This window comes from Camelina sativa, chromosome 6 (genome assembly GCF_000633955.1).
Source record: "Camelina sativa cultivar DH55 chromosome 6, Cs, whole genome shotgun sequence".
Taxonomy (NCBI): Eukaryota; Viridiplantae; Streptophyta; class Magnoliopsida; order Brassicales; family Brassicaceae; genus Camelina; species Camelina sativa.
In genome coordinates, this window is record NC_025690.1 from 21,760,472 (window position 1) to 21,770,583 (window position 10,112).

General features: G+C 31.2%; 2 protein-coding genes and 1 non-coding gene across 5 annotated transcripts; 2 read left to right on the top strand and 1 right to left on the bottom strand.

Annotated features, from left to right (window-relative positions):
- Positions 1–1,000, top strand: LOC104792821 (subtilisin-like protease SBT4.1). The gene is made up of 4 exons (XM_010519050.2): positions 1–131; positions 236–321; positions 537–628; positions 884–1,000. Exons 1-4 carry the CDS (start codon positions 27–29, stop codon positions 982–984), a joined length of 384 nt encoding a protein of 127 aa, XP_010517352.1. The 5' UTR covers positions 1–26; the 3' UTR covers positions 985–1,000.
- Positions 3,699–5,444, top strand: LOC104792822. Of its 3 annotated transcripts, XR_769117.1 has the most exons (7): positions 3,699–3,775; positions 3,859–4,056; positions 4,149–4,218; positions 4,394–4,533; positions 4,748–4,808; positions 4,935–5,005; positions 5,111–5,444. XR_769117.1 is itself a non-coding variant. In XM_010519051.1 (6 exons), exons 1-5 carry the CDS (start codon positions 3,916–3,918, stop codon positions 4,949–4,951), a joined length of 429 nt encoding a protein of 142 aa, XP_010517353.1. In that variant the 5' UTR covers positions 3,746–3,915; the 3' UTR covers positions 4,952–5,000; positions 5,111–5,444. The 3 variants fall into 3 exon arrangements, 1 of the variants encoding a protein (XP_010517353.1); XR_769116.1 differs by having other exon boundaries at positions 3,746–4,056; XM_010519051.1 differs by having other exon boundaries at positions 3,746–4,056; positions 4,935–5,000.
- On the bottom strand, positions 5,629–5,700 carry TRNAD-GUC. Its single transcript has one exon. It is a non-coding gene; the product is annotated as a tRNA-Asp (tRNA).

A 10,112-nucleotide genomic window follows, 5' to 3' on the forward strand; every position in this document is an offset into this window, starting at 1 on the left:
TCTCTCAATATATTTCATAGCTATTTATGAAAATGATATCCCAAATATTGTTGATTTTCTTCGCAATTACATTTTCCGTCGTATGTGCGGGTAGAACATTGGGGCCATCTCCCCACAATACGCTAATGAAGGTACTTCTTTTATTTTTAATTATCCATATGATTTTTCCTCTTTAAATATAATCTAATGTTCCTCAAAGGCAAAGCATAAATATTTTACCTAATGTAATACACAGATTTATGTTGTCCATGTTGATTTTGGATCGTATCATGGTGACTGTAAGCAATACCAACAACTTCTCAAGAAGGTGGTTCACGGAAGGTAATTAGAAATTTCTGATGAGTAGATTAATAGAAAACGAAAAAGAAAAATTATTTGAAGATTTATTAGCAAAAACATAATCCAAACAAATAATAAAATGTGATAGGGGAAATAAGGCTGTGATATAAGTATGAAGATGGAGACTGTAGAAAAAATCAAAAATAGTCAAACAACATTCAAAATGTTTGGTTTTGACTTTTTTTTTTGTTCATCAGGTCACCAGAAGATGCTTTTGTATATTGCTACAAGGAAGTCATTAGTGGGTTTGCAGCAGAACTAACCCATGAAGAGGCTGAGAAATTAAACGGTACGTTTGTTCAACAAAGAAACGAAAGATATACATTTACTTAATGCCAAAAAAAAAAAAAAACGCATTAAAACCCAGTTTTGATTATCAATTGGTTGAACACTTGTTCTGCTAGTACTGCTGTTTGTGACCATGAATCTCTGATTACAGAGCCAACCAAAATTATGACGTACTAACAAATTGTAAAAGTGAACAACCAAAATTATAATTGTAAGTTCTAAATGTTTTCTATTTGTCCTATATAAATGTGTGCAGGTGAGAAAGGGATTTATGGTGTAGACGAAGAAATTATATACTCCATAGACGTCGAACCCTCTAGCCGTCATAGGTTGTTGCCGAATGATATTAATAACTAGTTAGTTAAAATTGTAAGCGTTCTTCTTTTGGTTCGGTAAATTACACTTGTAAGGTTCACTTGAAATCTTGGAAAGAACTAAAAACAAAATATGATTTGATATGAAATAAATGTTTGATCCTCAAGCCTAACTCCAAACAGTTCTGAAGCTTATTATATTTAAAACGTTGACATAATTGATAGCCCAGCCCAAAAAAGTTAAGATGATTTCGTTAAAAATATAAAATAAATAAAAATTGGTTAATGAACACATAAACATAGATGTTCTTCAATTTCATTTCCTTTTACCCAAGAAAATGAAGAAAAAATATATGTATATATTTTTACAGAATTTACTTAATTAGAGCTGTGAATTATTTAGGCTCAAAATTTTTTACTCAATTAGAGCTGTGAATTATTTAGGCTCAAACATTTTTACTTAATTAGAGCTGTCCCAAGTCCCAACCCTATTATTCTATCCATATAATCAACTAGAAAATGAACTACATTTTACAAATGCAACGTTGTCAAATGTTTGAATTTCAATACACGTATAGGATTCCTTTTCTGGATAAGAAGAAAGGAGCAAGTGCTTCTTGTTGAGCTTTAGGGAAACACAAGGAACACTAAAGTTTTGTCATCTCTTTTTTGTTTTATACTGTTTAGGTATTGTTATCTCGTAATTTTGTGTTTTTTTAAATTTCTGTATATTTCGATATACACATTTATTCCGCATATTATATTTCTTCTTTATTACATCAATTCGACTAAAATAATTTAACGGATAAAATGGATGAGAAAGCTGTGATTGTAATTTTTTTTACACAGCATGCTATTATGGCATCATGCTTTGAAAGCAAGTAGTAGGCTTGATTTATTAACACATAAAGATCAAGATATATATATATATATATGTGTGTGTGTTTTGAATGTGTTCTTTATTCATGGAGAAATCGGGATCATCTAGGTCAAATGTTCAGTTTCAATACGTTCTTTATTTATGAGTTAGCTCGTTCACAAGTTTGTATACCCTTTTTATCAAAAAAAAAAAAAAAAAAAGGTTGTGTACCAACAAAATATGAAAATGCAGATAAACTAGGCAAGACAAATAATTCATGCAACCTAAAAAAACTTCTAAATAGATATCAAATTTATAAACAACGTAACTTACTATACATTCTCTATCAACCAGCCAAAATAATATATGCGCAAAAGATACACATGTCCGAATCCTACTTATTACGGCGATTACTCTGTGCAATGTATCTAAACATCCTAACCCATGTGAAAAAGATAAGCAATGTCAACTAAGCACACAAAGCATAATAAAATATCCAAACGGTATATATATATGATCCAAGGTTGGGGAGCAGAGAGCATTTGTAGCTAAGAGCTTCTTTAACCCTCAAGCTATGGCTCTCATTGACTGATAATGGATCTAATCCTCTTTTCAAAAGGCTGCCGCTCTCTCATCTTTAATCCCTATCTCTATCTCTATGTCTTTTTGACATTCTTGATGTCAATGGTGTCTATTAGTTGAGAAAGTTACAAATGGATGATACGTGATGATGATGGTGAACATGTCATAAGCTCCTCAAGCCCCATGAAGGACACGTATCATCCCATTCAATCTTTCTTTTTTACATTTTTCCTTTTTATTTTTGCAGTCGAATTATTCCTTGCGTAAGAGTAGCGTATACCAATGGTTTATACTTTGATTTAATTTACATTGTACTGATAATTCTAAGTGACTGGTACAACGGACCATACATGCGCTGTATATTTGCAGAGATTGTTTTAAAAGGCTTAGTCAAACAAATAATCGATAAAAAAAAAAAAAAGAATATTAGGACAAATACCCATCACACGTATTGACATTATGTTCTATCGGTTAACTTCCGTTCAATAGATTCACAAAATGTTTATTCTTCGTTTGGCCTAATTATTGGGTTTTTTTCTCGTAGTGTTAAATGCTAGTACGACTTAGGCTTTATGACGAGTATATGTAGAAGAACTCACTTTTCGTTCGCCTTAAGCCAGCTTCTAGTTTGTATTCCTTTTTTCAATTAAACATCATCATCTGAGAACTATATATAACCGGTAGTGCGAAATGCATTTCTAATTTATATATTTTTTAGATTAAAAGTTTACTTTCATAATCCCTTCAATATAAAAACAATTCAATGTGCGTTTGTAAATTCCAAAAGATCTTTGATAAAAACACTTAAAATTGAGTTTTCATAAGTGCAAATGCAAAATGTAAGTACTAAAAAAAACCATAGGAGTTTTCCTAGTCGACCCAAAGCCTCAATTTGATTATCACACCCAATAAATTTGTTGTTGTATATTGCATTTGAGAGTTCAGAATGATTTTGATTAAAGGACACGTTAATTGTGTTTAAGATTACAAAATGAATAAATAAGCCTTAATAATATTCAAATGGCGATTTAAAAGCTATTCGTACACTAAAAATAGATCATTTGTAAAACCATCAATATTGGTGTCTACCCCTTAACATAATTAGCAAGTTTTATTTGCGAATTTTAACTTTATGTGTATACAGCCACTCAGCAAGTGTCTTGATTGGCGATTAATTGGTTGATAATCAACCAATTTTAATGTCAATCATAAAATGCTTCCAGAAATGGAATATCTTTTATAGCACGGAATTACCAAAACGAAATTAGAATAATGGTTTCTTAATATTCCTTAAAATACAGTCAAGGTGTACAAGTGGTTAACAGTGTCTATAAATAAGCTCATAGGAGAGTGAGTAAGTCCCATACCTTCCCAACACAAACAACTTCTCAAGGTAACTTCTCGTTTCTTTCCTTTATCATTTGAACATATCAGTTAGCTACAAAGAACTAATCCTTTAACATATAAACACATTAGTATACTGTATACGCACACACACAAACAAAAACATAAAGTTAAAAAGATCTTGCGGTGATGGACAAGAAAAAGTCAGTATCTGGTTCCTCTTCATCTTCTTCATCTTTGGATCATCTTTTCGGTCCAAGAGTCTCTCCTTTGTCTTCTTCATCATCAACAACAGAATTGTTCAATTCTATTTTCCCACCAACCTCAACGGTATGAATCAGTATCATCATCATCAACGTCATCATCATTCTATAAAATATATACATCGTTCTCACAGAATTTTACTTTGTTCTCAACTCAAGGAGACGCAAGCAAACTTGGCAAGTCGAAATGGAGCTGCCAAATATCAACCTACAAATTTGGGGATTCCAAGTGAGTTTACTCTAGTTAAGAGTTTTGGACGTGTTAGTCCTTTTCAGTAAAATTAATCTTTTATAGCAAAATAAAATAAAATTAATCTACTACACCTAAAACTAAGAATGAAGTACTACGTACTTCACACAACGCTTAGTTATTAAAAGTGAGAAATGTGGATAATGGGGTACAGATGAGAGAGGAGAAAGGAGCAAAAATAAGGAGAGAAAGAGTTACCAAAATGAAGAAACACAACCACCATGCAACTTGAGCTCATCCATATACTATGGAGGCCAAGATAACTATTCCTCTTCAACTACCAACCCTGATGCTGTAAGTCCCCCACTTTCATTACCACAATATTTTTGTTGCATATCGACAAAAACACTAGAACTCGGATTAGGTTTCCAAGCAGAGAATTCACATAATACAAGAAAAATGCGTTTTCAAAAACGGGAGTGGATATACTATATCTAACTCTACATCTACTTTTGCAAATGCCCCATTGTATTAACTCTAATAATCTAGCTAATTCTGAATTATACAGTATAAGAAAGATGGAGAGGAAGGCGATTCTGAAAGTGCTCCAAGAGGAAACTGGTGGGATGGTAAAACAACAAACATTTTTTCTATTATATAAATGCAGTCTCTCATTCTTTTTTTTTTTTTTTTGATATACTAATATTACATGATTGATCATTTCTATATACTATATTTTAAATCAAAATATGCAGGATCGCTTTATTACTAATTAGCAAACCCTAGCTGATCATAAAGCACGATCGATAACGGCGTAAGTGGTAAGGTACACATAAGCATATATAAACATGCATCATAGATACATGCGCATGCATGCCTCACAGGTTTTCCAATTAATTACTAATATCTCTTTGATACCGTTCACTCGCAGGGACCTTAATTAAGTGAATATGGAAGTTGACGTATCCAAATCTATTATATCTACAAATGTTAACTAAAAAACTTGTAAAAGTATATATACATGTCTTAAAAAATACATCATAAGAAAGAGAAAGTAACAAAGAAAAAAAAAGAGTGTATATCTTAATGTATAAAAGATTAAGAGGAAATCAATGTCAATATAAAAGGGCTTTGACATGCTGGTTCTTTATGTTTCGACAAAGGCAACAAGTTTAGGCAAGTCTCTTTGTAATGAAGTCGACGTCTGTCTAAAAGTCTTTGTATTAAAAAAATTGAAATGTAATCCAATATCATGCTGTTTCGTATGTAACTATTTTATATCATATTCATATACGTAATCAAAGTCCAATAGTGCGAAATCAAACATTGCTAAGCGAAGCGAAGGACAATGACGACAAAACGTTTACAATGACAGCCTAAGAGACAGCCCAATAGTCCATGTTGGGCCTCAAATTAAAAAGGAAGAAGGAGAAAATTAAAAAAAAAAAACGCCGTTGCCGGGGATCGAACCCGGGTCACCCGCGTGACAGGCGGGAATACTTACCACTATACTACAACGACTTTGTTACCTGGACTCAATAAAATAGTTAATGTCTTAATAGATGATGTAACTTTTTTTTTTCTTGACAAACTGATAATGTAACTAAGAGAACAAAAGGACACATTGATATTGGAAAGTCTTAAGAGTGAAAAATTAGAAAATTAATCAAATCTAAATGTTTGAATCGTTAGCCTAACATTTATTTAGTAAATAAAATAGAGTTCTAAACAATAATATTACAAAGAACTCATTTCCATTGTCTTATAAGTTTTTGTTTGTATACTTTTTAAAAACCGTTGATACGATAAAATATAGACTCATTTAAGATGATGTATGATCTGTAAAGAAACTGTTAGGGCCTAAGACAAACTGTTATGCTACATCTGACGTTATCAACATGTGGAAACAAGGGTGAGGAAGAGAGGGCAAGGGAAACGATGTTCTGATTTTAGTAGTTCAACTTACTGATTTTGGAAAGTTTTTTTAGGCCATATGAGGTAATCAAAAGTTCAAACATAAAAACGTACGTTTATCTCATATATTCGGTACAAATAATCTTATGCTATATTTATCAAAATCATTGACAATGCGACTGAAATAGCATAAGATTATTTGGACAATTGTTATACAAACCAAGTTTTAAAATTGTTGTTTATGTACATGTCACCTTTACTATGTGACTGTCACATCATTGTTATTTAACTACTTTACTTTATTTTATTTTATTACCTTCCTAATTAACTAATGAAAATTTAGTTTTATTTGATAAAAACATTTTACATGTAGTTATGTGGGATCCTGTTCTATCAAGTTGTGCATATGAAAGCTAGAATGTATTACTACAAGAAAATAATTTTATTAAAACGAAATATTTAGTCACAATAAAAAGTATTTAATCACAATATAAACATTGTTACGAATTTGTGATGTTTTTTGAATGGTTGCAATACGATGGTCACAAATTTTTATTTGTAACAAAAACGTCACAAGAGTTGCAACGAATATATTAGTAACCATTTTGTCATCAATAATTACAACACGAGAAGTAACAAAACTGTCTCAATTACAGACTAACAAAACGTCTTTAAATCGTCACAATTTGTGTTTAAAATAACGTTTTAATTATGTATCTTATTATTACGAAACTATAGTCTCAAATGGTCACAAATGATAACTAAATATATGTCGCAAAAATTTAATAAACACTCAAAAATCATGATATTTTGTGACTATCATAATGTCCAATCTTGTCATTAGAAGTTAGTTTCAAATGGTCACAAGTTATTACTAAAAAATTCATTGCATATGATAAAAATTATGACTAAAAAAATAATTTTAAAATTTATAATCATACAATTTTTTTATAATCATAGACATTATATATACATTATAAGCTATCTTTATTCTTACAATGAAAATAAATCACAAATTCGACCAGATGAACATATTCGACCATAACTTTCATATTATAACTCCTATGGAAACGATCTCAGGCTCTCTGGAAAGGTAAGACTCAGATCTTTCCAACGGCGGGTAGATCAGCTTGTGGTTCAATTTGTAGCAGTGGTAAACAATTTCACAAGATGACTGATGTTAATTTGTGGATTTGTGCAGAATAGGTTTGAAAAAACATGTATAACTTTTAATCTACAAAAAGGATTACAAAATCCTTTGGGAAAAACTTACATCTACGGGTTGGAAAATTGCTCACCAAAATTCATCTATAAAAGAGTCCGTTTACCCCTGCTTTTCCACTATCTCCTAGGACATGTAAGATCTGTCCTTAATCTCAATTGTGCCTCATTGTTCTCTTTCTCTCAAATGGTTTACTTTCTCTCTCTAGGTTTAGGAGGCACAAAATTATAAAGAATAAAACCCTAATCATCTCTTAAATAAGTCTTGTTAAATTAGGGTTAGAGACTTGGCTTAATGCGCTTTGTATAAATGACATAACAATTTATACTATTTTATGACTAATGTTTACTGATTTCAATGTCATAATCTGTGACTTGCATATCTGTTAGAAGTTCATAACTATTTTGCAACAACATATTAGTCATAATATAGTCATAAGAGTGACGATTAATATTATCGTAACATATTCGTCACTAATTATGACAAACTTTTGTTACTAAATTTTTTCGTCATATTATAGTGACGAAAATACTATGAATTTGTGACAAATAAATTTAGTCATTATATCGTAATTAAAGTGTCACAAATTTGTGACGAAATTTTTTTGTCTCAAAAATACTCTCAATAACGTTACTTTCTTGTAGTGTATCGAAAATACATGGATTTGCTCCTATTGGATCCCACTATACTAAGTTGTTAAAAAATTATGTTTCTGGAGATTCAAGTGTAGATAAAAAAATTAAATCATTACGAACCATAATGCCAAACATGCAAACACAAGAAAACTAAATGAAAACAAAGAGACTCTTCCGAACAAGATTCATGTTTCCGAGGCTTTGACCATTGACGGTTCACTTATAGTGCTATTGCTATGCTAAGCACAAAAAAATGTCTATGTCTCACGTGCCGCACTCGTGTGTAACGGTGTACAGCCCATACATGCTTTGCGATAAACAGTTGGCGTCGCACGTGCTATAGCATTGCAAAACCGAGTGAACGAGAAAGAATCATTCCTTTTACATGTGGCGGGAGATATTTTTTGGGCCATCCTCTTTGCTTTGAGAGTTTCTAAACTCAAAGAATCCATGCCATGTTTTATCCTTTTGTTATTTTATTTACTTCATTGATTGTTGTATTGTAAATCAAAATGAGGATTGGAGGACATGTTTTGCGGAAATAAATCTAGACCTATAGTTTTGTGATGATATCTCAACTCTACAATATGGTGATCATTTATATTTTTTGTAATTTGTTGTATTATTGGAAAAGATTAAAGTTGCTTTTAGTTCGTTGGTCGTCATTAGATCTAGTGGAAACTGGATCGTAGATTCACTTAATTCTTTTGAGAATTTTAGGATCATGCCAAAGCCGACTGCTGATATCATATTTCATTTAGCTTTTCCTACTTTTTAATAGAAAGCAAGTAGACAGACACAAGTGTGTATATTGATATTATTCATTAGTGATTATTCTTTTCATTTTAAGTAAACAAAAATCTATTGATATCATATTTGCATATATATATAGCCGAATGTCTCATATCGTAGAAAGAAAAAAAAACAATTAAAAACATATTTTTTTAAAAAAAGCAGTGTGGAAAGAAGTTGATAACTTGAGGTTCACGAGATCGATAAGTAGATGAACGTTGGAACAGCTAAAATCCACGTAAAAGAGGACGAAGCATATGATTAAAATTGGCCAGTTAAGATTCTCCATCCTATGCAACTATCCTAATACAATATAATTAATCAGTCTCTCGTTCAAAATATTTCTGCTGACTTGTAATCTAACCATTTGTTTTGAATCTGAGTGTGAGTGGGAGGAAGATGAGTTGGATTGTCTCTAAAGCTCTAGATTACCGGATTAAACCGGTTAAATTTTGATGGTTAGCGAATCAACTAACTTTTAATGAAAATAGTGGATTTAGAATAGAATTACTAAAAATAAAAAGTAAACAAATTAATTCAATATCTACTATGATCATGAGAATTTTGTTTGGTTACAAATAAAATCACTTCATACGAATTAATACTAATCTTATACTACAATTTCTGTAAATAGTAAATACAGTTCAATTGATCATGTGTACTCCTTCATAGAAATACAAAATAAAAATCACTTCATAGTATCAGTAGGCTTATTACATACATTATAATAATATGAGGGAAGACTTCACATTTTGAAATTGAAATAGACGGTTGATATCTTCCTGTCACTATTTATCCAACCCAAAGAGCTTTCGGCGGGAAATTCGAAATGACATTTGCAGATTTTGTTGTTTTTTTTCTTCTCTTGTTAGTAGTCCACTCCACTTATATCTCTTTTATTTTTTTCTTTTCTTTTTGGGTTTATCTCATCCCACTACATATCACTCAATTAAAAAATATTCTGGGATAAGGGTAATTACCCCCCAGCCATTCGTTATTAGTTTTACAAGAGGAAAATAAAATAAAATAAATGTTTGGTTTGTAAAATGTTTTTAGTTTTAGATGGGAATGAAGGCAGAGAGAAAGAGAGGCTTCTTCTGTAAAAGCATTTGCTGGCAGACACACAAACCCCACCCTTCTCTTGCTCTTCCTCTCTCACTCTCTCTTCCTAAGCGCGTGCATATATATATTTTGCCCATTACTTATTATTATTTCGATCCAACTTCTTCTTTAGTAGTTGTATTATAACACTTTTTTTGTTTGTTAAAACTTAAAACTCTCTTATTTAGTCATTACCCATGATTGGTTGTTTATATATATATACCAAGTCTGATAATTCCCATCGTAAATTACGGGAAAAAAACTGGATT